Source organism: Pseudorca crassidens, chromosome 7, assembly GCF_039906515.1.
Source record: "Pseudorca crassidens isolate mPseCra1 chromosome 7, mPseCra1.hap1, whole genome shotgun sequence".
In the NCBI taxonomy this organism is placed as follows: Eukaryota; Metazoa; Chordata; class Mammalia; order Artiodactyla; family Delphinidae; genus Pseudorca; species Pseudorca crassidens.
The window spans coordinates 37,571,053-37,597,784 of NC_090302.1; the positions used below are offsets into that span (position 1 = coordinate 37,571,053).

Genomic DNA, 26,732 nt, shown 5'->3' on the forward strand with positions numbered 1-26,732 from the left:
TTATTCTTTCCAAATATTTTTTGCTTCCTCTAATAGCTGAGTGATATCTTCTGTCTTTGCTGTGTTTTGGGTGTACATTTTGGAAATTCTGGGAATCTGGGCTTAGAGGAAGGAAGGAGTCAGCTTCACCTTATATCGAGGGCTGCTTGGGCTTCTCAAAGGTGAGCGGGGCTCAGGAGGGAGGCTGTCAGTGCACATCCACCCCTATCACAGGTTCGTTGCTCCTGCTCAGATTCCATAGTTTTAAAATACTTTATTTTTTCCATAATACTGTCATTACAAAAAAATACAAAAAAACTACTATAAAAACATTCAGGGGCTTGTCAAAGTGAGAAAGCCTAAAAACCCCACCCCAGAACATGGCTGAAGCAGTCTTACCCTAGCTCCTTCACTATTTGATCTTTACACAATTATGGGAGTGAGGTGGGGTCACACAGGCGTCAGAGGGCTAGAAATTCCCCCGCAGCCTTCATGAAGGGTAAGAAATAAGTAGCTTCATATATCACAGAAATGGGATTTGGGAGTTTAGGGGTGGCTAGGCCCTGAGTTCAGAGGTGTGGGGAGAAACCTGTGACCCTGAATCTCTTGGTGGGGAATAGCTGCCACCTGACCCAAAGCCCTTTCCCTTCCTGATGAAGGCTAGGAGACAGACCCTGCCCTCCACCTCTTAGACTTAATACAGCAGCCCCCTCCCCTTCCTCTACCCTTGCACACTCTTAAGAGCAGCAGGGAGGACAGTACTTCCAGCTCTGCAGAGTCTGGGCAGGGGAGCTGTCAGGGAGGCTGCTGAGGGCCCCTTCACCTCCCTTTCCCAAATGAAAAGTGTCTCGTGCTCAATGGCCCGGTTCATGGGTTATGGACCTTCCCTTCCTATCTCAACCCTGGAGAGGCACACACAGCTCTAGGTGTGTGCTTTGTGTGCATGAATATGTGTGTGATAGCCTTGGACACTGTGGACTTGGGGGTGGGACTGGGGTGGGAAAGCAGTGTCCTTTTTATCCTCTTCCTCCCCCAGTAGGAGGAAGCTGAAGGGAAGGGAAAGGAGAGGTATTAGCAAAGCTGAGAGGGGAAGGAGGACATGCTATTTACAGGCGTGGACAAGGAATCTCTATATCTTCAAGTAGCACTCAGGTCACTCTCCAGCCACTGGAGTGGGAACTGGATTCAAAGCTTGTGACATGAAAATTAACCCCTGGCCTGGGCTAGCTCTCCCCACCTCCCTCCCACTCCCCCAAGGCAGCCCAGCTCTGAAAGGGGTCAGGGACAGGAACATTTTCCCTGAAAACCAGTGAGTTTTTTTTGTTTGTTTTGTTTTTTGCATTTAGAAAGAGTTGCTAGTGTCCAGTGGACATCAAGCTGGGTGCACAATGGGTGGGGTGAGTGTGGGGCTATTGCTGTGGAAGGCTCTGGGCTGGCTGGGGCAGGGCCTAGGAGCATGGTAAGTGCTGCTTAAGGATCTGTCTTGTCTGTGGTGTTAATCTATCTGGGAAGCGAACTTTGAACTCGACAATGAGGTCTCCCCGCTGGGTGGGCACCTTGGGGAAGGGAAGGCCCTCCCCACGGAGTCTCTTCACGGTGCCTGGCTTGATGACATCATTGCAGGGCAAAGGGATCACTCGGCCATCAATGGTGGGAATGTTCACGGTACAGCCACACAGTGCCTGGGGAAAATGAGACAGAAAGTGAGGAAAAGGTAGGGTAGAGTGATTGGGAAGGGAAGAAAAGAGAGAGTGGGGAAAGAATGTCTCCGTCACCCCCACCCCCCACCCGATAAAACCACACACAATCTGGTCCAGGCCCCACCTCCTTGAGGCTGATCAGGGCACTGTAGAGCACGTTGGTGCCATCTCGGCGGAAGTGTGCATGGGGCTTGTCTTTGAGCACAAAGACGATGTCAGCGGGGATGTTGTCAGGTGTGGCATCGCCCTCTTTGGGGAAGGTGATCTTGGTGCCTTCCTTCCAGCCACGCTTGATGACAATGTGCAGGATCTTGTCCTCGGTGCGTACAGTTCGCCCGTCAGGGTTGAGGCGCCGCCTTGTGATCTTCATGCGTTTGGTGGAGCCGTGGTAGATTTCCTCCAGGGACACCCTCAGCTCATGCACCACAGGTGGGTCCTGCACCTTGCGCCGAGAGTACAGTGGTTCTGGGGCTCGCCTTGGACCCCTACTCAGCCCATTGAACCCAAAGCGGCCAAAGGAGCCAAATGGGTCCTCATCTTCATCCACGTCCATGTCATCTGGGTCAAAGCCACTGAAGGGACGAGTGGAGCGAGTGCTGGCAAAGAAGATATCGAAGGGGTTGGAGCCGCCGAAGAAGGAGGCAAATGTGGCGTGGGGGTCCCCATGAAAGGTGTAGTGAAAGGAGCCACTGGAGCCCCCTGATGAACCGCCGCCGCTCTTCAGGCCTGGAGGGAGGAGAAGTTAGGGGCAGTATGGCTGGTCTCTGCCCCACCCCACTCTCCTCCCCCTGCCCTCTAGCTCCTAGGTCATGGGCCTAGAGGAAGAAGCAAGCTTTAACTCCCACAGAGAGGGCTGGCCTAATAGAGTAAGAAAAATCTCTGGCAAGATTTCTACTCTTAATTATATGTTTAATAATAAGGCACATCTTGAGGTTCAAAGAAGCTGAAAAGCTAAGACTAGAAGACTGGTAAGATGTGACTTCCAGCACTGTAAACTCTTCCATGTACCTGTGACCCAAAGATGTCTCACAGAGCCTTGAATGACTGGCCTGGGGTCACATTACAAGTCATACCTGGCTCCCGTATCTTTGCTTATCTCCAAAGACAGGGAAAGAGGCAATCAGACAGAATTTGACCATACAGAGGGCTGTAAGTGACCTGTCCCAAATAAGGTGGCAATACAGTCCAGGAGGAAGTCCACTCTCACTCTACTTCTTTTTTTTGTTTGTTTGTTTTTTGCGGTATGTGGGCCTCTCACTGTTGTGGCCTCTCCCGTTGCGGAGCACAGGCTCCGGATGCACAGGCTCAGCGGCCATGGCTCACGGGCCCAGCCGCTCCGTGGCATGTGGGATCTTCCCAGACCAGGGCACAAACCTGTGTCCCCTGCATCGGCAGGCGGACTCTCAACCACTGCGCCACCAGGGAAGCCCCCACTCTCACTCTACTTCTAGCATGGTTTCCTCTTTCTCTGACTCGTGCCCAAATGGGAAATGAGGAGGGCCCCAAAAAAGCAGGAAAGATCATTAGCTTGGAGAAGAGGAGCTATTTCTCTACAAAAAGTTTTCAAATGCTTTGTTCCCACACTCAGGGTTCACAGTGTTGCACAGCTCCAGGGGTTGCCATTCACACATTGGACAGACATAGATTGCAATGGGAAGGGAGCTCCTTGGAGTTGTACAACACCAAGACTTACACCCCATACCTAATGTCAGAGCTGCCAAAAAGGATGAGTGAGCTGGCACACTGCAGGTGGTGACCCCAGCTACTCTCTCTCGAGTCAGGTTCTGTCTAAGGGGCTCAGATTTGTGGGGGCAGTCTTCAAGGGGGATGGTAGTGGTGGTGATTGGAGTAGTTGGGGGGCTTGTGTGGGAAGGAGGGAGGAAGGGGATTAACACTGAGAAATGATCTAGAATATATAGACTTAGGGGTGGGGCCCAGGCTTGGGGAAGGGACTTTTCTCTTTGAGGGCTTTATCTAGAATTTCATTGGCTGTGGAAGCCTGAGCCTAAATTAGCCTCTTACTTCCTGGGACCACAAGAGGAGATTTGGGTTTCATTAGAGAGGCCAAGTGGCAAGCAATTCAGTGACTTGTGACAGCTGCCTCTTCACCCTTCCCCTAAGACTCAAGGTCTGTTCTTTCCTTTTATTGAGGGTCTGATTACCAGGTGAGTTCAAGAAGCTTGGCAGAGCTCAGTGAGAGAGGGAAGTTGGACTGATGATGACAGGAGGGGGTGACTTCTCTGCAAGGATTCCTGCTGTACCACTACCACCCCCCATTCAAGCTGGGAACAACTTGTCCCCAGGGAGGGCTGCACACAGAGTCTATGTGCACAACTGTTCTAGCTGGCTACTGGGGAAGGGGCAGGGCAGACAGAAATACAACCCACATTTCCAAGGCTGCTTCTCCCTTCCCAGGCCCTGGATGTCTCCTTAAGGTTGTGCTGCATCCTCAGGAGCCCTCCTGGGATGTAGATCTCCATTAGAACTGGTGCCTGGACCTAGGGCATGAGCTTTGCCCTTTGCTTAGGTTTGGTCATGCAGAAAGCGGAGGTCTCCCAGCTCCTACCTTCTTCCTAATCAAAGGTGAGGCCGAGCAGAGGAATGAGTGCAATTCCTAGACAGGTCACATGGTGGCATGGTGTCTGTACTACTTCCCTCTTCCCCACCACTACCCCTCCCATCCCTCTACCCCAGAGAGAAACATTTCTTAGCTGAGAGAATATTGGGGATTCCAGAAGATACCTGGTGAGTCTGGGAATTGGCAAGTCTAGTAGGTGAGGAGGGAAAAACGGAAGGAACTAGTGGCATGGAGAATAAGAAGAGGGGGTTGGGAGGACTGGGGTGTACAGAGGACAGGGCCATGGAACATAAAGCAAGGAGGAGGAAAGGAAAAGAACATTCTTTTGAGCACCTGCTTTGTATCAGGTACAGTATATATCATTAGCCCATCTAATTTTGAGACTAGAACAGGGGGAGTGAGGAGGAGAATGTGGAAGAAAGGTGGATGCCACTGGGGAGGAAGGACAGTTCCTCCTGGAAAGGAGAGTCCTCAGATGTGACAATGTCTCTTAATATAGCCTGACAGGTGCTTGTGGCTGGCGGGTGGCAGGCGGCCCTGAGGGGCAGGCCCAGAATTAGCAGCTACATCATGCCCGTGGGATGTGCTGGGAGGAGCCGCCCTCTCAGAGGCTTTATTTGGACCTTTCCTGACACCCTGTGCGTGGCCACCAGCTACCCCAGGAGGGGGCAAGGTGCCAGCAGCAGTTCCCCTTCCACTCTTGCTTGGATGCCTGCCACTTCCTCAGGGAGTCGAAACTCTACCTCTGTTCTGCTGGCCTGAAGTGGGCAGGAAGGGGGCAGGGAAGGGGACAACCATCTCTAGCTCAGAGCTCCAGTGGTTAATTCCCCGGCTGCTTAAGGGCCAAACTTTTATGCTGATGACTGTAAATGCGCTGTCCTCAGAGAGCCACACACTCCCTTTCCTAACCTTCCCCATCAGCCAATGAAGAAGCGGGGACTTCAGGCAGGACTAATAAGGCTGGGAGGGAAAGAAGGGCGGGGAAGGCCTCTGGCTCTAGCTTTTCTAAGGCCTTAACTTGAGGAGGGAGAGGGGCAGAGAGAGGCAGGGAGAGCTGTGGTGAGCTGAGGCTGGGTAGTGGGTGGTCTCTTCTTTCCTCTGGATGTCAGTGCTGGGAACACTTGCCTCCCTCACCTCCTTCTCAGTCTCCAGTTCCCTGCTTTGAGAACTGGGTCACCCAGGACCCCAGACAAGGACAGGTGTCCAGTATCAGGCTGGAGCACTGCCCTCTTACCTTCCTCCCCATACTGGTCATACAGGCCCCGTTTCTTAGGGTCACTCAGCACATCATAGGCCTCTGCGATCTCCTTAAACTTCTCCTCAGCGTTGGGTTCTTTGTTCTTATCTGGGTGGTACTTCAAGGCCATCTTCCGATAGGCTTTCTTGATCTCATCCTCATTGGCTCCCGACGGGATCCCAAGAATCTTGTAGTAATCCTTTCCCATCACAGCCACTGGACCGGCACTGGTGTCCTTGTTTCTGAAAGAAACCAGGGCCGATCCTTGATGCCTCTGTTCCCTTCTACCCCAGTCCTGTTCCTGCTGATCCTGCAACCCCTAAATGACTCACTGTGTAACTTTCAGCAGGTCATGCCTGTTCTGTGGGCCTCTGTCTCCCCATCAGTAAAATGAAAGGGTTGGATTAGATGATCTCTTCCAGCTCTGACATTCTAGGATTCTGTGATTCTTTCCTTAGCTCCTGGGTTTTCCCAACAGGAAGCTGGGGGCTGTGGCCCACTTTTTGGGGCTATTCTAAGACCCAGGTCCTTGGGCCAGACTGAGGACTCCCACGAGCCCTGCTGAGTGAGGTGGCACCATGGACTGACAGACCCACGCACAGAAGCTGGTGAAGATCAGTGTACTGGGTGAGGTCACCTGAGCATCGTGGTCTCCTGTGCCATGCTTCAGGCATAGTGCCCAGGCTAAGGGCAGCTGGGGCAGTGGCCCAGGGCTGGGAACAGGCCTGGGTCTTCAGCCAGCTGCCTTGGCCAGCCAGGCTGAGTCAGGGTGTGTGTACCTGAATTCCTCTCAGCCACTGGAGACCCCAGGCCTCCCTGCCCCCGCTCCCCAGACTGTGCTAAGCCTCACGTGTGATTCAGATTAGAGGATGACTCACAGCCTTTGGTTACTGCTGTTTCTAACCCTCTCATTAGCGGGGCGGGGTGACACCGTCCTTCCCCCAACCAGGGCAACAGTTCCCTTTAGTCATTTCCCGGTGTCTACACACAAAACTGTGTGTGAAGACATGCCTGTGCCACCTAAGCATCAGTGTTAGTGAACAAAAGCATCCTGGAGGTGGGGCTTTTAAACCTTAGCTGTTAGGAGACAATTGGGCACTAACCACCAGTTCCTTAGTACCTTCTCTACCAGTCCCTCCCTCTCACCTGCCTCAAGGTTTAGGATCTGGCCCAGTGCCAGGTCCACACTCCTCTGATAGTCCCTGACTTGCTGGGTGCAGGGGCATTTGTTATTTATATGAGGGAGAAACACAGGACTCTCATTCTTTCACTCTAATCTCCCTCCATCAATGTCTCTGTGGTGGATAGAGGGAAAGGCACTTTCCTGTAGCTAGAGCTAGTAGGGGGAATGGCCAGAAGCCATTCTCTAACCCATCTGAGACTTGGCCAACCCCTGCCAAAGCCCAGAGAACCGGAGTCTTTCTAGCAATGTCATGGGCTGGCAGCCACAGCTAAGGCCTGCCTTTTCTGCCTCTGACTGCTTCAGAGAGATTACAGGGTGTCCTGGCAAGAGTGAGGGCTGTAATGGGTTAGGGGAGGCCTCAAGGCCCCAGGTAGACAGGGACAACAGCCCTAACTCCTGCCCCCACAGGGCCTGTTACAGGTGGCTGTGTTGACTCATGGTTCTGGGAGTCACCTCACTCTGACGAAGAGAAGGCTCCATTAGGGCGGGCACTCCCCCTTTTCCCCTACCAGCATGTCATGCCTGGTGGGGGAGCCTGTGGCTGGGGAGGCAGAGAAGAAAGGGCATCTGGGGGAGGGCAGCCATTTTCGGAAGCAGCAGTAAAAGCAGTCTGAGAGGGAGTTGGGGGTGGTCTGCCGCCATCTCTGCCTCAGCCCACACCTTCTTTCCCCCGAAACTGGAAAGGAAACCTAACACACCAAGAGGGTGCCCCCAGAGAACTGTAGCAGCTTTTAGGCTGAGGGCGAGTGGAATGCCTTGCCAGTGCTTTCAACCCTCCCCTCACTGTCCCTGCATTACTTCTTCATCCGGCCAGCTTCCTCCCTTGCACCCCTGTGCTAACTGTTCTAGACCTCTAATTCTCTTGCCTCCACAGACATAGGGCAAGCTCTTTCAGGAGTTGCCTTTTTTCCTCCTTCTTTCCTCCCTCCCTCCCCTACCCACAAGCCACGTGTTGGAATGACAAAGGAGCCCCATGGCATGGCACTGCCTTTGATGGAGAGAATGAAGAGGATGTTAATGTAGAGGCAGGACTAAAAAATAAGAAATGGCAAGGGGCACTGGTACAGGGAGGGGGGATGGTTGATACAGAAAATGAAGTACTGATGGAGGGGGATGAAGGATGACAAATGGAAATGTCTGAAGTGGCAAATGGGTTACCAATGGGATGTAGAGAGTTGAAATACTAGAGGAGGTGTTTGTGGAAAACGGATGCCTGAAGGGTTTGGTATAAGATGAATGACAAGGGGTGCGGTTCATTCAAATGTAAGGGTGGGACAGAAGGGGGGTTCTTATACGTAACTGGGGATGAGACGAGGATGAGATGGAGGAAGCGGGTAGGCAATGGAGGGGGATATGACATGGAGAATTTGACTCGGTATGGGTATGAGTGCCCTTCTCCAGAGGGACTTACCGAAACTTTACAAACCCATTCAGCGTCCACGCTCGAAGTTTTAAGGGCTCCAGCTGAATTTTAAACATCAAGCTGGCTAAGAAGTCTTCTCCCCAGAAGTGTGGGAAGCTCCGGAAAGCGCCTCGGGCCTGTAGTGGGGGTGCTGCTGGGGATGGGCAGGAGAGCACTGTGCGCTTAAACATGCCCAGCCCAGCCCCTCACCTCTGATCGCTCCACCGGAGCCTGCTTGGAGAGCTGCAGCTCTGGAAGCCGCCTCCTCGGGTTCTCAGAGGCACTTGCCCAGCAAGGCCTGTCCGGTGCAGCAGGAGCTGGACCTGATCCCCAGGTGTGGAGAGTGAAGGAATAGGGTCCAGCGGTCACCTGCTCTCAGGTGCAGCGATGTCTGGCTGATTGTGAATGGCTGTATGGCTGTGTGACAGTAAGGCTGGCAGTGCGAAGAGTGTGTGCTTGTGAGTGGCAGCGTGTACCTCTGACAGGTGTGATTGTCTGTGAGGGCCTGAGAGGCAGCGTGTTCTTCTCGCCTCTCTCCCCGGGGAGGACCAGACCCCAATCCCCAAGAATCTACTCAATGAAGTCACTGACAGGGAGTCTCCTCCCTCGCAGATGGGCGGGGCGGGGCGGGGCAGAGCTCGGCTGGGACAAAAGGCGCGGCGAGGAGAGGAGGGGAGGAGAGGGGAGGGGGCTCCGGCGGGGGAGGGTGGTCGGTGATGTCACCGGCGCTGGCTGACTGCGCTGGCTCAGAAACGCCGCCCCGGAACCCAGTGCGACCCCGCCCGACCCTCCCCCGGCTCAGACGCGGGCTGCCCCCTGTAAGAGGGTCGCGGACATCGAGCACCTTGCAGACCCTGAACCTCCACACCCCCGCGGTGGAAGAGCCGAAGGGCCCTCAGTGTCCCGACATCCCGACACCAGGACCCCTGGCTTCGCGACGCGCGACGCCCCCCTCCCGGGACCCTCGAGTCCTGGCTCGATGCCCTCACCAGTGAGGAGCTGCGGGCGCCGCCGCGGTCCGTCAGACAGCCGCTGCCCCCTCCCCCGGCTCTGGCTCCGCCGCCTCCACTCGGGACAGGAGTCGCCCGCCCGCCGGCGGCGGCCAGCGGGCCCGGGAACCCGCCCCCACAGCTCCGCCTCCGCGCTGCCCATTGCGCCGTCTGCCCGTCACTCAGCTCAGCCTCTGCTGTAATTGGACAGCTTTCAACGAGTGGCTCTGTGGTAGCCGCCCATTCTCCGCCCCTGTCACCCGGCCACACGCGCACACATTCCGGGCCGTGATTGGTGTGGGTCTGATTGGTGCACTTTGGGATCAATCAACCACACCTCTTCGCTATCTCGTCGTGCCATTGGTAAAAGGGACAGAGGGCGGCAACTCCACGCGCCCTTTGATTTTATTGGTTGGTCTGTGGGGCTCAGACCCCAGTCGGGGGACAACTATTTTAGTCCAATCTCCGGTTTGAGAACGTGGGACGTACTGGCCACTGCCCGAATCCCGGGAGAACCTTCTGGAACCCGTGCAACGTCAAAGGCAGCCTTAAAGGAAAACTGCGCCCACCAGTTGGCGGTGACTCTGGGCATTCTTTCCTGTCTTCATTTAGGAGGGTAGGGGAGAGAATAGTGCACTCTGGGAGGTGTGGTCCCTGGACCGGGGTGAAAAGGTTACCATTCTTACCTGTCTTCCATTGAACCGTGAACTGTCCTAGCCCTGACCTGATTTAGCTTTACCTTACCGTGACCCGGAGTTGACCTGATATGACCTAACTGAATCTCAAAACAGACCCTGGTAGATGAGCATAGTTTTAAGTACCCTTCTGCCCTCTCCTTTGTAACCTAGCAGTTCTCCACGGTTTTAGCACCTCCAAGATTCCCTTTATGAGTCCCCTTTTCATCCTCTGTATAATCCCCTCATCCCTGCTCCCTCATGAGCAGCCCCTTCTCAACAATCCCCACAGTCCTCATTAAAGTTCTCCCTATAATCTTTCATCCTACTTCCCTTTTGAGTCCCCACATTTTATCCCCCTTTTACTCCCCCCCATTCCTGGCCCCATATGATCTCCTGTCTTTCCCCCATGATCTTCTGTCTTATCCTATTCTTAATCCTTATCTACTCCCATGTGCTCCCCTATCCTAGCCCCCCGCCCCTTAACCCTTCGTCTCAGCTCCACATGATCTCCTTTCTTAACACCCTCAGAATCTCCCATTTCAGTACCCCCGCCCCCACCCCCATTAATTCTCAGCCCCAGTGTCCCCGATGTTCAGAGCAGGCAGGGCTGCGTAGGCGGTTGCCAGCGGAAGCCGACGCTTGAGCAGACACGGTGCCTGGCGCCCACGTCACTGTCTCCCAGGCCCATCTGTGCTAGAGGGAGCGGGGGTAGGGAGGGGGTAATCCAGGGGTGAAGAGGGGGAAGGAGTTCTTGGGGGTTTTGAGGACAAAGGAAGGGCCAGAGCAGAAGCTCTCACTTCTCTTTCCTTGCAGTTTCCCTGAGGCAATGTATGGACACCCATGAGATCATGCAAACTAGACAGAGCTGGAAACAGGCTTGGAGAGCATCAATACCTAGGCCACAGAGCAGAACAGGAGAGCAGTCTAGGGATCCTGAGGTTACGTCTGCCTATTCTCCACTATATGCCTTCTTTCTAGTTATCACGATGGGGATCCCAGGTATAAAGGGGTGTGAGGTGTGAGGCAAGGAAAGGAAATGTGGTAAGAGGAGGCAGGGTGATGGGGATAAGGAGAGGAGGGAGGGAAGATGGGGTAAGGGAGATGGGGAGGGGAGGGGTGGTGAGGGGAAGGAGAGGGGGAGAGGAGAGAGGGAAGATGGGGTAAGGGAGTGGAGGGAGAGGAGATGAGGTGAGGGGGATAGGGAGGGGAGGGAGGGGAGATGGGATGAGTAGCAAAAGGATGGGACAGAGAGATGAGGTGAGAAGAAATGAGGAAGGGAGGGGAGGTGGGGTGATGAGGGAATGGAATAGTGTGACATGGAGATGGGAAAGGGAGGGTGAGGGGGCCCAGGAATGGTACTGGCTCCTTATATCTGAGGGCTCTCACTCCCCCACCTCCAGATTCATGGGGGCCTGGGCTGTGGGCGGCTCTGCTTCTTCCTATGCCAGGTTTGTCTATTTTACCTCCTCCAGGCTTGCCTGTGCCAACACGGAGGCAGAGTTTAGTCACCGGCCTTTACCTGGTCCCTGCTAATGCTGAAGTGTAGGCTTAGACCTTTAAGGGTGCAGGGCTGTGCCTTCAGGTATTGGTGGCACAGATTCCGTTGTTTGCTGAGTTTTCAGTTGCTGTCCTGTGTCCCATTGCCCTGGGTATCAGGAAGGTGTGAGAGGAACCAGGGGTGCCTCAGGGTGTGGCATAGGGTATGAGAATGTAGGCTCTGAAGGCAGACTGTTGACCTTGTGAGGTTACTTGCCACATTGGTGCCTCATTTCCTCCTCTGTAAAATGGGGACAGCAGTACCTCATAGGGTCGTTGAGAGGGTTAATTAAGGTAACACATGTAATGCACTTAGTTCTGAGCTCGGCCTGTACTTAGCGCTCAAGAAAGTTAACTTATGCTGTATGTTCACAGATATCTCGGTATGTGAGTGCATCTGTAAGTGTTTGAGCCTGGGAATTATTTGTCTTGTTCTATCTATCATGCAATTTGTAAGTGAGTGTATCTGGGTAATTATTTTTGTGCGGTAGTGTGCCTGATTCTGTTATTTGCTGTAGGTATGTGATTTTGTGTTATTGTACATATGTGATTAAATGACTAAGTAGGCCTGTGTCTACATGACAAAGAGTGGATGAAGTGTGGCTTCATGGCTGTTGATATGCTGACACCATGTCTGCCGGTGTATGCATGCATCTGTGATCATGTCAGTTCCAAACACCCCCACTCACCCTCCCTCCCTCTGGAGATGTCACAACCCTAGATGTCCCTCATTTCCTCACCCTGAGGGAACCAGAACTCGGGGGCAGGGGCGGGGGTGGGTGCCAGTGAGGAGGTGTTTAGACAGGAGCACATGTTCCCTCCCAGACTGTGTATGGGAGGGGGAGCCCTATCTTGCACATATCCTGAAGCCTCCACAGGAAGTGCTCCCCCCCAACTTGTTCTCAGTTCCCTGTCTTGTCACCATGGCAACAGTTGCCAGGGGCTCCCAGGGTTGCTAAGATCTGGGTGTGGGAGGCTGCCAAGCCTTGTTGCCAGTAGACACAGAGAATCCTGGGGGAAAGGAAGACTACCCCCACAGTGCCGGCTTTCTGCAGTGACAGGACTGGTCCTTGGACCTCTCCTGTCCCCAAATTGTTCCTATAATTTGTATATGGCAGTACTAGGGTTAGTGGGGGGCTTTAACAGGAAGCTGGAACTAGAATACTGAGATTAACATTCTGAGAAGAAAGGGGCACTCTAGCTTGGCTATTTCCATCTTTAAGGTCGGGAGGTCCTTGGAAATTAGTGACTTGCTTATTCTGTCCCCCATCTCTTATACTTCTTCTCTGGCAATATCTCTGCTTGAGTTCTCCAATGGCTGGTGCTTATTATCTACCTGATGTTTCCACCTGGTGTAGGAATACTGCATTGACCCCATTACTCTGGATGCAGACTGACTCCTTCCTGTGGTCAGACTCTTAGCATATCACCTGGATACACACTTCATGCTGACACTTGAGCCCAGAGTTCAGTCCCACAATGAGCCCTAACTTTGGCCTCAGCCTGAGACACTGACCTTGGTGTTAGTCCTAGACCAGAAAGTTCCCTACACCCAGCCTCAGTATAAGCCCTCCTCCTAGACACAGATGAGCCCTAATCTTGATACTGATACTTGAACCATCCACAGATTCAGTTATGATCCTGTACGTTGACTGAACACTGACCAGTGATCTTACTCCCTGGTACTTGCCTCGGGTCTCCCCGACTGTTCTGAACCTACACTGACTAGTACCATAAAGGTTCAAATGGGTTTTTTCTTGGGGATGAGAGAACAGTACTGGGAATGACCAGCAGAGGGCGTGCAACATCAGGTTCCAAAGGCATGCTTCCCAGAGCCCACCTGGAAAGGGGATTAATAGCTATATTGGGATCTTGGATCTTTTCTCTCAGGTCAGGACTCAGAGCTGGAAGCACAGCAGTTGGTTTAAGAGGTTGAACTAAAAAAAGGTTCCCAACCCAGTGATGCTGATGCTTTGGGGTCACTTGGGTCTGTATAAGCATGGGTTTCCCTACAGCTCAGCCCGCCTCAGGGCTGGGGATGCACCAGAAAGCGCTTAACCATTTACTGGCATCGCAGGTCTCAAGAGGACTGGACACCTGGGAAGACATTTCACCCCCAACTCCACATTTCTGTCATATGCTCATACAGCTTCACTACCTTCCCTGGTATTCAGTTATCTTTTGGTCTTATTGAGCAGAAATCTGTCTCTCTTCCACCTTTGATCTTAGCTCTGTGCTTGAGGTCACATTGACTTCATTGGTCCCATCTACCAGACATCAGCCATCTGCATCCCTTGAGTCTGCTCCTTGATAGGGTGAACACCTCTCAGGCCTTCACGGGTTCTTCCTGTGCCTTGTATCAATTCCAGCCACTAAGACCATGTTCCCCTGGCTGGGTTTCATTTTATGATGCCTGGCTCTGGTTAGGTTTTTCCAGGAGTGCTGGTGCAGCATACTAGCCAGCCTGCATCCCTCCTCTGACCCTGAACTTCTTTCCGTGTAGCCTCAGGTTACATCAGCTTTTTAGTAGTTCACTCACACCAGGTGAAGACTGCATCCTCTGTTCTCCCTGACCTGCTAAATCACATCTTGCCCGTTTTGTACCTGTTATAATTTTGAAAGGAGTGTTATTATTTATTTATTATTTTTTTTAAAGACAAAGATACTTGAAATTAGTGAAATAAAAAACATTTTGGCACTACTTTCTGAGTTTTAGGGCAATCCTTGGGCTTGGAAGTCTCTGTATTTGATGCTTACTTAGATGGGACAAGGAGGGACTCAAGTGCTCACTTCAGCAGCACATATACCAAAACTGGAACATTACAGGGAAGATTAGCGTGGCCTCTGCGCAAGGATGACATGCAAATTCATGAAGGGTTCCATGTTTTTGTTTTTGATGAATATTAAAATGTAATAATGTAAAATGAATGTATATATGGATAAATTAGTATATTGCCAAAAAAAAAAGAGGGACTGAAGATCCCCAGCTGGCTTGGCTGTGACTTCAGCACTGTGGACAGAGGCCAATGGAAGTTCCCCCGGCTATGCCTGGGACTGTGGGTGGGTGGAAGATGATACACACACAGCCTTCAGGTGGGGCCAGAAATTCTTGCTGCTCACTCAATGCCTTACACTGTACCAAGCTCTTTCCTCTCACCAAACGTATTCTGTCCTCACTCAACTATCAGCTCAGGAAGCAGACAAAATGAACTGTTTTCCAGATTTTTACAGATGAGGAAACTGAAGTTTTGCAAGGCCAAACTCCAAGCAACCCTATGAGTGGGATGGGAGAGAGAACACTAATTACTCCATATTTAGCAAATTTAGCAACCACTGCCCTGCTCTGGCTCAAGTGCACTCCTCTTTATCTCTAGGGAAAGTCAGGGTCGGTGGAAGTTTTTGTGGAACTGAGGTTCCAGCCAACCCTGGGAACAAGTGGCAGTTGGTAGCAGGAACAGTGCTGGGAGGCTCTGAAGTTCCAGTCAGGACTGCCCGAATGAGGGTGGGGAAACCTTGCTTGTCATTAAGGTTCACATAGGTCCAGCTTTTATGCCTCTTCCTCTGTCCCAATGCTTGGCTTCACTGAGCCTGGAGATAAGGAAAAGGGACGTGTAGGATATTATTAAGGTGTTTCTGAGCCTGATGGACCTTCGTGGGAAATTTCCAGGAAGGGTGTGGGAGTCTTTGTGAAGGGGGTGAGTTGTGCAGGTGGTAAGAAATCCTCTGACATGGGCTACAGGTCTGGCTATCTGTGTATGCCTATTCCCTGGGTGTGGAAACAGGAGGTGCTGGACCACACAGCAGCTTTCTTTGAGGTGTACTCTGACAGGCAGCACAATAAAGTAGTTAAGAGCATGGGCACTGAAGCCAGACTACCTGGTTCCCCTGCTTCCTAGCTGTGTGACTGTGGAACCTTGAGAAATTCTCAGCCTCTCGGTTCCTCACTTCCTCATCTGTAATACAAATCACATAGGGTTGTTTTGAAGATTTATTCGTTTATGCAAAGCACTTAGAATTGCCCAGTGCATAGTAAGTGCTCAAAAATGTTAGTAATTACAGTTGGCTGTTGAACAATGTGGGAATTAGGAGCGCCAATGCACCCGCTGCAAAAATCCTCTTGTAGCTTTATAGCTGGGTCTCCGTATCCCCGGTTCCACATCTGTGGATTCAACCAACTGAGGACTGTGTGGTACTGTTGTACCTATTTATTGAAAAAAATCTGCATGTAAGTGGACGCATGCAACTGAATGGCCTCTGGTCCCTCAGGGGTTAACCATATTTGTATCTGGGGCTCCTGTGGTTTTGAGGTAGAATATCTGCCTCTGATCCACAGTCTAGAGATGCTTTCCTGTCTACAAGTACTGGCTCTGTTCTTACCAGGCAAAAGGGATGAATGGAGATTTCATGGTCCTCTGAAAGCTTCTCCAGACCTTAGTTTACCCAGCCCTATAATATCACATTAAAACAGTCTGCAAAGATGGGGAGGAAACTCAGACCAAGGAGAGCCCAGAAGACCCGGAGAAACCAGCCAACTAGCTTTCCTACTTTGTAGCTCAGCAGAAACTGGGAAGGGAAAAATGTCTAAAGCTGGCCCTTGGTGTGTGTTTGGGGGCAATACATAGCAGACAGGCTTGGAGGGCTTACCTTTTCCTTAATTTCTTCAAAAACTTTGGCTCTTCTCTTCAGTGCCCTCGTCTCCTCTGTGTCCATGGTGGAGACCCTGCCTCCTCCCACCCCCACCTATCTTATGGGTTCCCTGGAGGCCACAGCTGCTCCTGTTTTAGACTCAGGAATTGGCCGATGATAGGAAAACAAACAGAAACTTGGTAGGTGCCCCAAACAACAGGAAACAAGAAGCCAAAATAGCATCACAATCTTTTTATTATGATTCCCACTGTGCCCAGCCTCTGGGAACATCAGCTCCTTCTGGAGTGAAGGCTGAGCCATGGGAAGGAGCATGCAGCTGTAGTGATGGGAAGACAGGGCTTGAGGATGTTCCCCTCAGCTTACTGTCAAGTTACCTTCTGCAGAAAAGCACATAGGAAGGGCATAAGGGACCAGAGGCCATTGGATCCTCCATTGTTACTTGAGTGCTCTCAGAGCCCTTCTCACAAGCCTGTGTTTGGTGGGGAGACAGATTGGAGGCCATCTCTTATAGGAGGCTAGGCTTGATGGCCTTCATTTTACCATGGATATGGAAAGGCCTTGTTCCTTACACATTGATGTTCTTATCTGTGGTCATGCCAACCCATGCTATACAAACCGGAATGTGACTGGGCTTCTTAGTCACTGGCCTGAGCAGACCTGACACCCTCTCCATGATCTGGGTCATCAGGGCATTTGGCCCAGAGGGAAGAAAGTTTTTCCTTAGTGCTAGTGGGGTCTATTGAAGATTCTGTAACCTGTTCATTTTCTTTCCTTTCAAGGTTGCTAAAAGCAGTGGCAGCAGAAAAGCAACAGCAGAGAAAATGCCCAGTCCCACCCCACTCCAGCGTGGGCTGTCGGAGCAGGTAGGATGCATTAATATCCCCCAATCAAGAACTCTGTTGTATGGGCTTTAGCTAAGGGCCCAGAGAGATTCTGGGCAATTCAAACTAAGTGGCATGGAGAAAGCAGCAATTTTATTCCACTGTAAATAGAGGGGTAAAAAGGGGTTACGGTTACAGGTGCTGCCTGGATGTCCTGAAATTCTGGCGTCAATGTTGTTTTGCCTTTTAAACTCCAAGTATGTATCTGCCTTTACTCTGCTGGTTTAAAGGGGACATGCCTGCAGGATCACTAGAGCCTGCCACCAGTCCTGTCTGAAAGTTACTCTTGGCTCTGTGGTGGTCATGGCTGGCCTGTGACCCTGCCATACAGCTTCTTCTGAGCTTCCCTCTTGCCTTTATGGTTTCTTGCACCAGCTTTACTGAAGCCACGAGACATGCAGTGGTTGAGGTTGAGGCTTAGAGGCCTAGGCACAATCCTGAGCCCACCCCCCAGAGAGGTGCCCTCTTCCCAGGTGGTTTGATTCTGTGCTTCCCATACTGTTGATAGGAATGGGGGACCCCTATATTTGGCCACTCTAACAAGGCCAGGGTGACATCCCATAGGGAGCACCAGGGCCAGAAAGGCCAGTGTCTGGCCTGCAGCCACAGTTGCTTAGGCTGAGGACAGAAAGAGGCAACGTGCTCATAGCTTCAGCCGTGGCTGTCCTCAGAGGAAGAGCTCTTGAAAGGGGTCGGTACCTAGGAGTAAGGAAACTGCTCCATCCCTGGGATCAAAGGGGCCCATTGCTCAAAAGCGCAGAGGCTGAATCTATTGGGGAAGGCTGATCTCAGGAGAGGAAGCCACGGAGCAGACCTAAAGAGGCTACATGGCCACAGCTATTGCCTCAGCTGACCCTGTGTCCCTGAAGCTCCGTCGTGTCGTCAAATGCCCCTGTCTTTAAATCTGAGCATGGAAAAGAGGACTTCTGGGTGAAAAACAGACTTAGGGCAAGTAGTCTTCAAAGGAGCATCTGTGTAACCTCAGCCTCCCTTGGCTGGGGGGTGGGGCGGGTGGTGCTTGGGAAAAGAACTGATCTCTGCAATTTGGGGCAGCCAAGAAGAAAAGACTGAAACATTTTCTCATACTCTTATCAGAGTCAGTCGCTAATTTCTGTACTTGGCAGAATTTCAGACAGTCACAATGATGAAAGGGCTTGAAAAGGAAAGGAAATTGGCTTCACTAGGTTTATACAAGTTTGACCATTTCCATATGTACTGGAGGGGGGCCCCGTGGATTAGGACACTGCAAAGGGAGATCTCAGAAGGGGGCTTGGGGTAGAGCTTCTGCAACTCTTGACTGAGGGAGCAATGGAACCTCTCCTTTGGTAAAAAGCTAGATGCCTATGGAGAAGAGGCTGGTTACTTCTGTGTGCTTTTCTGCTTCCTAGGATTCTTGTGACTGGGCACTCTGTCCTTTGCTGAGGGCAATGTCCCCTGGACCCTTTGCAGCACACCCCCATTAAGGAAGCTTGCCGCCCTGGAATAGGGAGAGGGTGATCCCAAATGGGCCAGATCCTGTTGTGGAAGAACTCTGGGGTCTGCTTTGCCAGGCCCTGGGATACAGCTGGCCTGATCCAGTGGCCCCCAGTCTTTACCACTCACCCACAGAAAGCTAGAAGCTGCAGCTCCAGAGAGGTAGGCATCGCCTTGGTCTGTGAAGGATCAGGGAACAAGAAGATGGACTGCCAATCCTTTTGATTGATGACGAGGCAGGAGAAAAAGCTACCGAGCTCTCGAAGCCCAGACCTTGTTTTTACTCAAAATGCCCTGTCCATGAGATCAAGCAGCGCAAGGCCATTGACACAGAAGGTGATTTGCCCGAGAGTAAGCAAAAGCCCTTGTGCTTAATGTGCTTTAATCTCAGTGCAAAACCCCAGGGCTGGCTGCTTCGGATGCAGTCCTTGGGCCCAAAAGTCATATGCTTTCTCTTTCTTTCTTTGTTTTTTTTTCTTTTTTTGGCTGGACTGAATAATGGCCCCTCCTACTGATTAGTCTTAGGAGTATGGCTATGGAGTATTTACAAAGAACTGGGGGTTTTGAAATGTTCAGAGCCATACACATGAACCCAGTTCATCTTCTGTATGCTTCCTTTCAGTCCTAAATAATCCAACCTCAGAAGCCTCTTACCTGGCTTCTAGGTCTGACTCTAAGGGAGGAGACCATATAGTACTCTTACCATGCCCCAGGTTACAGCTCCCTGCCTTCTTCTGAGCAGCACTGAGCTGTATGCTGCTGCTTCTATAGAAATGCCTTGAGCAATGGGGTTGTGTTAACTTCTGCATGACTGAGCCAACCCCCTCTCAAATAACTCTTGGTTGTCAGAACTGGCTAACCTAAGCCATTAGCTTGGAAACAGAAACTTGAACTCCAGGGCCTGTGCTTACCTGTAACATACACTGACTGGGGAATTTAATGAGAACTTAGGAAGGACAGCTGGGGCTGGGAGGCCAGGCTTGGTGGCCTTCTGGCAGCCTCTCCTTGCCCCCAAAGTCTTCCCATGCCAGGGCCAGGCCCTAAGCTGGTAGGGAAGGACATGTAGTGAGCAATGGGGAAAAGCAGCAGCTCAGGCCATATCTCAGTAACAGGGAGAAGGGAACACCTCTTCCTTCTGTGAGGCTTTGCTGGGACTTTCTCTGTTCAAGAGAGTTGAGATGCAAATCCTCTTCTTAGCTCCAGTGTCTTATCCTCATTGTCAGGTGGTTTGAAAGGAATCCCTTTTGAGGGCTTCTGTGGAGTTGCTCTTTCCTGGGCTATGAAAAAGGCTGGCTCTGTACTCCATACCATGGCACACTTTTCTAGGTCTGCAGTTGAGCTGAGCTGGAAGAATAGAAAAGCATGAGCCTTCTTCTCTCCTCTTCCATCCAGGCCTTGTCCTCATTGGAGCGCAGGCTTTGGGTCTCTGTGGTAGCTGACTTGGGTGAAGCACTTAACCCAGAGGGCTGAGACTCTTGCCATCATACCTGTTCCATTCAGGCCCCTGGGCTCTGGGCCATGAGCACCCACCTAAAAAACAGGGGCCAGGATGGCTCACCTTGGTTTTGGACTGTTCTGTTAAATAAAGACTTTTGGACTTGAAATGACCTGGCTGAGAGGTTCCTAGAATTCTGGGTCCCTGGGAGGGGCTGCCTTCCCTTTTCTAATTAGGACTCCACAGACTAGTTGCCTTCTCTGTCACCAGGAATTGAATTTAAATAAATAATAAATAAATAATAAGTGCAGTGGTGGTTTTCAACCATTTCCCCATCCCACCTGAGGGACATAGTACACACCTACCAGAACAGTGGCTCACCACAGAAGGGATTTTCAGTGTGGGAAGAGGGAGCCTGTCAGCATCTCTAGGAGAGTATGTGAGTCTGATATGCCCCCTTATTAAGAATCACTTGGCCAGAGACTGATCTATTGTGAATCAGAACTGGCCAATAGAAGGGCTGAGTAGAGACCCCCTCGCTTATATCAAGGGCTTCACGAAAGAACTTTGGTCCTTCTTCAACCAAAAAGAACCAGGTCTCTGCAGGCATGGCCAGCTAGGCATGTGTGTATGTGTGCATGTGTGTGCACACATATACGTGTGCAGTGGCAGGTCCAGTCTACGGTGTGAGGGCAGGGGGTGGTCCAGGAGCAGATACTGACACAGCTCCCAGGGCTTCTCCCTGTGGCAATGCATTTACTGTCTCTGTTGTGATATGAATGGTGATTTCAGTGCCATAAAGCTTAGTGACAAACTGAGATGTGGCCAGTGCTCCATCCCCATAAGTCTCAGTACCAGAGGTTGGTGGGGGGATGGAAGAAAGTAAAGGAGGGAGAGAACGCCACTGTCCCCAAACTGAGCTTTTCTGCTCCATGCTATCCTGGGGGTTTCAGGTGAATGGCTGCACTGTTGGGGCGAGCAGCCAAGATGTAGACGACATTCTCCTGCAGGAAGGTAGGCCAGTCCACAAATCTGGAGTGGAAGCAAAGAACAGGTTTGTGAGGCCGGTTGCTGAGCCTGGAGGCTCATGAGACCTGCTCCCAGTGGCAGCATGGCTTGAGGTGGGCAAAACTCAGGGAAGCCCTGGCTTGTGCGTGACATGGTGATGGCAGGCTGTGCTTCCAGGGTGACAGACCAGCTCACTGGCCCTATGGATCTGGGGTCAAATGTGTACTCTTGAAGTCTGGTTTCTGGGGTGGGCATTTGCTGTTTTGGGGTGATGGTGGGGGTGTGTTTGTGTGTTTGTAGGGGTCAGGGGTGTAGACAGCCCAGTGAGGAGGTGTCACTCACCTGGACTCAGGCTCTGTGGGCAGCGGGGCCTTGTCCTGACTCTTGCTGCTGCTGCTGGCTGGGCTGCTGTCTGCTATGGGACCCACATGGCTGACGCTGTTGGGCACAAGGACATGTGGTTAGGAGCGGGCCACTGAAAGGCCCGGCCCCTTCCACATTCTGGTGAACCCAAAGCTCTGGATGTGCTCGTCCAGGCTTTTCTGACATGGGGCGATGGAGCTTGGAGTAGAGGCTGCTCTATGCCGTGGCCAGTAGGAGTCACTGTCCACTGTCTAATGCACAGGAGGATCTTCTGGCTGTTTGAGGAAACTGGCAGGAGAAACAGGGAGGTAGGTACCTTTCATACCAAGGGCCATTTGGCATGGAAAAAGGAGGAGGGTACGTGAGTGGGGGCAGGGATTGGTAGGGAGCAGACCTGACACTGCAGGAAGAAGCATCTGGGGGGCGTTTGCAGAACCAAGAGTGCTGGGCACGGCGGCACTCTGCCTCACTGATAGTGCTCCCGCTGCCCCGGGCCAGGAAAGTGGCCCGGGCTCGCTCCCGCTCCTTGACTGTCAGAAGCCTTAACAGAGAGTTCTGGGGAAGAAGAGATATATTAAGACCTAGAGGTGAAAATATTTTGTAAACTGTCAAGCCACAGAGAATCCTACCTCCACCATCACCTCTGCACCCTCCCTTTGAAGCAGCCCAGAGCGGTTCTGGTAACACCAACATTTGCAGTGGGGTCCAGCACTAACCAATCTTCCTTGGGCAGTTTCCCCAGCCTAGGCACTGGATCACCTGTTACTGGATAGAACCTGAGCCCTTTCCTGGTACTGGTTCCTGCTCAGAGAGTACCCAGTGCTCGTCCAACCTGCCTGGCATGTTTCCCTGGTCTCTCACCCAATACCCCACAGACGTTTACCCCCAGCTGTCCCTTACCTGGGGACGTATTTGCTGTAGAAGTAGGAGGGACTCATGGGACAAGAAATCAGGCCACTCTATGTGTCCTCGGTGTTCAGGGTCCAGGGCTGCAAACTGGCGGGCTGCCTGCTCCTCTTGCTCCTCACTTAGAGCCCTGTCACTGTCCCCTCGCTTCGCTGTTTGGTGGCGGTAGCGCAGGAAATCATCCAGCGTCAGGGAGCAGTCTGTGGGGAGGCACCCCGTGCTAGCCAGGCCCACCCTTTCCGCAGCCTCTGGAGTACCTGCACTCACCTCTAGGGTACCCTCCAGAGCCCCACCACCCACAGCTCTCATCCAGTCTTTGTCTCCATAGCCAGGATAACTCAGGCTGTGGCCAGTGGTGGGCCAACAGCTTGCGGACACGGTCCCATTTATGCCCTTGCCCCACAAATTCTGGAATACTCCTTTCATGGTTCATCCTAGAAAGTATGAAGAAGAAATCTGCCTGGCTCTCTCCATTGGCAGTGCCACCCAGCCTTACCGGGGATAACTTTACACTGCTGAAAGGTCTCTGTGAGGCTGTACATTTCTTCCTCAGTCAGCAGCAAGTTGAGATTGTTCTGAAAAAGAGGAAGAGCTAAGTCAGTGGCCATGTTGGCCAGTAAGAAAGAAAGGCCAAGGATCAAGAAGGATGGAAATAGTATACCAGCTGGAAGGCAATTATTGGATCATCTAATCCCAGCCGCTCATTCATAGTCAAGTAGACTGAGGCCCCAGAAAGGGGAAAGGACTTTCTCAGAGCTGTCCCGCTCTGGACAGGATCTTTCCCAGAACCCAGATATCCTGGCTCCAGCCCTGAGTCCCTTTTACTAAAATAGTGGTTTTTGAATTATTCTCTGAGATAGCTTAGGGGTTCCCTGGAGGTGCCTTAGGAAGCTGTTGCAAGGGAGAAGGGGGCAAGTGGGCAGGGTTCTGAATCCCTAGCTCCATCAACCAGAGCAGCTCCATCTTTATCCATTTTATGTATCTGGCTTCTGTGTTAGGCTGTGTTCAAAGAGTATTTTAGTTAAAAAAGTTTAATTCTAACTCCAGTTTCCATATTTCTAAAAATTATTTAATCCTAAAGTTGTATCACTTTAACTCCAGAATGGTTTTGAAAGAGATGCCATCATGAAAAATTTCCTAAAACCAAGTGAATTTTTTTGTAGTGCCAGGGAAGTTTTAATTCCAAAAGAGCACTGATGTGTTATTTCGTTAGCATTAATTTACAGTCTTACAGTCCTTAAACTACCAAATATTCTTTATAGTAGATCATTTTCTCTCTAAAGTACCAGTAAAGAACAGGAGCAGACATTTCATGACTATTCATTTTTGGATTTCATGAAGAACTCAAACTATTCTTTCAATAAACACTTTTTGAGCACCTAGTATATGCTTGGCACAATGGTGCTTAACATTGTGTGATGTTTAGTATGGCTGGAATGTAGAGTGTGTGTGTGTGTGTGTGTGTGTGTGTGTGTGTGTGTGTGTGTGTGTGTGTGTGTGTGTGTGTCTTGGGAGAGGGTAGGGAGGGGATAAAAGATAAGGGAGGGGAGGTAGGCAGAAGCCTGACTGTGAAGTGCTTCAAATGCCCTTTATTGAGCCCCTCAAATTGGGCCTTTTTTTCTGAGGGCAAATGGGAGTCACGGAAGGGTTTTTAAGTGTGGAGTGTCATAGTCAGCTCTTTGTCTGCTGTGTGGAGAATGGATTAGATGGGCAAAGTCTGGAGGCATGGAGGGCAGTTAAGTAATTGTTGCAATAAAGAAAAGATAAGTGGCTAAACTAAGACATGAGAATGAAGAAAAGGGGAGAGATTTGAGAGAGATTAGGAGGTAGAGTCTATAGGACCTGCTGACTCACTGGACGTGAGGGGTGAGGGAGAGAAATGAGTTGGGATTGGTAACTGTGGGGTGGTGGTAGTATTACTATTCACAGAGACAAGGAAGGGAGGGAGAATGGGTTTGGGGAAAAAGATGAGTTCATGTGGGGGCATGTTGAAGTACCTGTGAGACATCAAGATGGATATAAGTCCAAGAGACAGGAAATTTAGATCTGGACCCACAGATTTGGGAATGATTGGTATTTAGATGGTGGAGTAGCCACCGAAGTGGATGAAGACCCAGAGAGAGAGAGTATAGTGGGAAAAGAACCCTGAGAAACACCAGCATTTAGGACTGGGACAAGAAACTAAGGGCACTTAGAAAGAATGGTCGGGACTTCCCTGGTGGTCCAGTGGTTAAGACTTTGTCTTCCATTGCAGGGGGTTGTGGGTTCCATCCCTGGTCGTGGAACTAAGACCCCACATGCCTCGTGGCCAAAAAACCAAAACATAAAAAAGCAATATTGTAACAAATTTAATAAAGACTTTAAAAAATGGTCCACATCAAAAAAAAAAAAATCTAAAAAAAAAGAAAGAATGGTCAGAGAAGAACCTGGGAAGAGAATCAGTAGAGGGTACTGGAAGCCAAGAGAAGAGAGTTGTACAATGTAGCAGGTAATGTTAACAGTGGTTATACGAGTCAGGTGGAATTTTATTGATTTTCTATTTTCTCTGGTTTCTGTATTTTGTGTAATACTTCTCACAAAAATACTCATACCCTAAGAAAAGAGGGGGCAGTAAGGAAGTGCTAAATATATCAGAGAGATCAAGTAAAAGATTCCTGAGAAAAGGTCACCGGACTTGACAATTAGGTCACTGGCGACCTTAGAAGAGCTAATTCAGCAAAATGATGGATGAAGAAGCCGAATTACAAGTGGTTGGGGAACCACAAGGAGATAATGAAGTCCTTTCAAGAAGCTTGGCTGTGAAGGGAAGGAAAGAAAAGCGAGGAGCTTGGAAGAAGTCTTTGTAAAAGGTCTCGTGGAGAGTGGTGGTAATGAAGGCAGGACTGTGACAGAAAGCCAGGAAGGGAGCCGTGTAATCCTGAGGGTTTAGGAAGGAGACACTCAGTCCTACATCAGCAGAACACTGCCAAGCAGAGTTGCTGTGAGTGAAAAGTCTAGCATTTGGAGGAGTGGTGACTAGAGAAGATTGCCTGTAGAGCAGGCTGTGCTGTGGCATATTCCAGCTGGGGAGAAGGTATTTTAAGTGACTGGAAATAACTCTTCTATACTTCATTTTATGGACAAGCCATAGAGAAAGTGTTATTTGTTAGAAAGTGGCACATCTTTCCTTTCTCCTAGGCAGTAGGAAGAAGAGGGAAACAGCAGATACTCCTTACTCTGAAATCAGTGGATGAAGATATCTGCAGGGCAACAGATCAATAAAGCAAGACTTGAACTCTATTCAGGTGTGCTGAGAAAGGGATATGAATCTGGCTTTTAATCTTTTCAAAATTTGGAAGGCATTTATGTATAATTTGCAAAGTTCTGAATCAACAGGCCTTTGTTACTTAATTCACAAAATGATTGCTTCAGAGATGAAGAAAAATGCTCCTAAGACTTAGGTAGAAGACCAAGTGAGAATCTTAGGACTGAGATGTTTTCCTTGGATGGAATCCATCCCTATTGGAAGCAAGCCGGTTAGGATTTCAGGTTGGTTTTTCAGATGAATACAATGAATGACAACTATAGACTAACAGAGAGTAAGTACTGCTCCAAGCAGAATTAGTTGTGAATAATTAGGTCTCGTCCTACCCATTCAGTCCTCTAGCTCAGTGGTTCTTAACTGGAACGATTTCGTTCCCCCACGATACATTTGGTAATATCTGGAGATATTTTGGGTTGTCACAACTGGGGGTGGGTGTTACTAGCGTCTAATGGGTAGAGGCTAGGGATGGTGCTAAACATCCTACAGTGCACACAGCCCACTCAACAAAGAATTATCGTGCCCCAAACGTCAATAGTACTGAGGTAAGGAAAGTCTGTCCTAACTCTAGTGACCCGAATCTGAACACTCTTCAGGTTACTGCCTAGAAACCAGGGTTCTAAGACTGGGCCTCCAGGAATTGTGCCAAATCCCTGGCAGTGCAGGAGCCCACCATCCCTGCAGTCTAGGCTTACACAGTAGTGGCAGCTCCAGCCTGTTTCTGTGTTTGCTGTCTCAGTCACCTCCGCGGCACTGTCTCCTTGGATGTAGCCCACGCGGCGCAGGCAGCCATCATGGAAGACCCTGGTGCAGACCCTGCACGGAAAGAGGCTCTCGGCTGTCCAGACCTCACAGACATCACACATCTCATCATTAACAACCTGGGGAAAGATGGCAGGAGTGTATAGGGATGTATAAACACAGCAGCAAGATCCTAGGCCACCAAGCACAGTGCTACTTGCCTGGGGCTGAGTGACCCTGGAGCAGCCTAAAGGAACAACTCCAACTGAAGCCAATGTTATGGCAATAGAGCTCTCTCTCTTGAAGACAAGAACCAGTAGGTTCTTCCAGCTGCTCAGGTCTCTGTGATCATGTTTCTGAGCAGGGATGCTACTAGCATTTTTGGAAAGAATAATCTGTTGTGAGAGATTGTCCCAGGCATTGCAGGACCCTTATCATCCCTGTTTTTCTTGGCACCAAATACCAGGAGCAACTCCCAGTTTTGTGACCTTCCTGAACTCCCCCTACCCCCACCCCAAATTTCCAAATGCCTCCTACAGGGGACAGTATTATCCCTTAGGTGGGAGGGCTGCCATGGTATAATTCCTTATCACCCATTTCCTCAAGTCTTTCACTAAGACAAATCCAGGATGTAACATTTTTATTCTTGGGGAAGAAATTCAAAGACTCAGCTCCATCCTTCTGGTTTTGAGTCTC

General features: G+C 50.7%; 2 protein-coding genes, 1 long non-coding RNA gene and 1 other non-coding gene across 17 annotated transcripts in view; 2 read left to right on the top strand and 2 right to left on the bottom strand.

Moving 5' to 3' along the window:
* Nucleotides 1-233: 233 nt before the first annotated feature.
* On the bottom strand, nt 234-9,204 carry DNAJB5 (DnaJ heat shock protein family (Hsp40) member B5). Of its 6 annotated transcripts, none has more exons than XM_067744075.1 (5): nt 9,069-9,197; nt 8,089-8,230; nt 5,492-5,736; nt 1,804-2,405; nt 234-1,661 (listed from the first exon to the last, which is right to left on the bottom strand). In XM_067744075.1, exons 2-5 carry the CDS (start codon nt 8,154-8,156, stop codon nt 1,428-1,430), a joined length of 1,149 nt encoding a protein of 382 aa, XP_067600176.1. In that variant the 5' UTR covers nt 8,157-8,230; nt 9,069-9,197; the 3' UTR covers nt 234-1,427. The 6 variants fall into 6 exon arrangements, with proteins under 6 accessions (XP_067600176.1, XP_067600175.1, XP_067600179.1 ...); XM_067744074.1 differs by having other exon boundaries at nt 8,089-8,233; XM_067744078.1 differs by lacking the exon at nt 8,089-8,230 and adding an exon at nt 8,290-8,402 and having other exon boundaries at nt 9,069-9,196.
* A 4,859-nt stretch (nt 9,205-14,063) lies between these two features.
* On the top strand, nt 14,064-14,170 carry LOC137228494 (U6 spliceosomal RNA). The gene has a single exon (XR_010945283.1). It is a non-coding gene; the product is annotated as a U6 spliceosomal RNA (small nuclear RNA).
* A 1,659-nt stretch (nt 14,171-15,829) lies between these two features.
* The window catches only part of LOC137227734 (uncharacterized), a 140,344-nt gene continuing 129,441 nt past the window's right edge, over nt 15,830-26,732 (top strand). For 5 of the 6 annotated variants that reach the window (XR_010944975.1, XR_010944978.1, XR_010944977.1 and 2 more), the window contains exon 1: nt 15,832-16,791. This is a non-coding gene — a long non-coding RNA (uncharacterized lncRNA). Of the gene's footprint in view, nt 16,792-26,732 lie in introns of all 6 variants that reach the window. The other variant, XR_010944974.1, reaches the window with a different exon arrangement.
* Nucleotides 16,145-26,732, bottom strand: part of PHF24 (PHD finger protein 24) — a 28,731-nt gene continuing 18,143 nt past the window's right edge. For 2 of the 4 annotated variants that reach the window (XM_067744081.1, XM_067744080.1), the window contains exons 3-8: nt 25,991-26,176; nt 22,491-22,569; nt 21,989-22,194; nt 21,483-21,643; nt 21,068-21,163; nt 16,145-20,749 (exon numbers count right to left, since the gene is read on the bottom strand). In XM_067744081.1, coding sequence (XP_067600182.1) covers nt 20,653-20,749; nt 21,068-21,163; nt 21,483-21,643; nt 21,989-22,194; nt 22,491-22,569; nt 25,991-26,176 — 825 coding nt within the window. In that variant the 3' untranslated portion in view covers nt 16,145-20,652. The remainder of the gene's footprint in view (nt 20,750-21,067; nt 21,164-21,482; nt 21,644-21,988; nt 22,195-22,490; nt 22,570-25,990; nt 26,177-26,732) is intronic. The other 2 variants (XM_067744082.1, XM_067744083.1) reach the window with 2 other exon arrangements.

What these genes read in the sequence shown, in the direction of transcription:
- DNAJB5 (XM_067744073.1), bottom strand. Translation starts at nt 8,270, where the DNA reads ATGTTTAAGCGCACAGTGCTCTCCTGCCCATCCCCAGCAGCACCCCCA. An exon ending in AATGGGTTTGTAAAGTTTCG is followed by an intron (nt 5,737 to 8,088) that starts GTAAGTCCCTCT and finishes GGTTTCTTTCAG; the next exon opens with AAACAAGGACACCAGTGCCG. An exon ending in TGACCAGTATGGGGAGGAAG is followed by an intron (nt 2,406 to 5,491) that starts GTAAGAGGGCAG and finishes TCCTCCCTCCAG; the next exon opens with GCCTGAAGAGCGGCGGCGGT.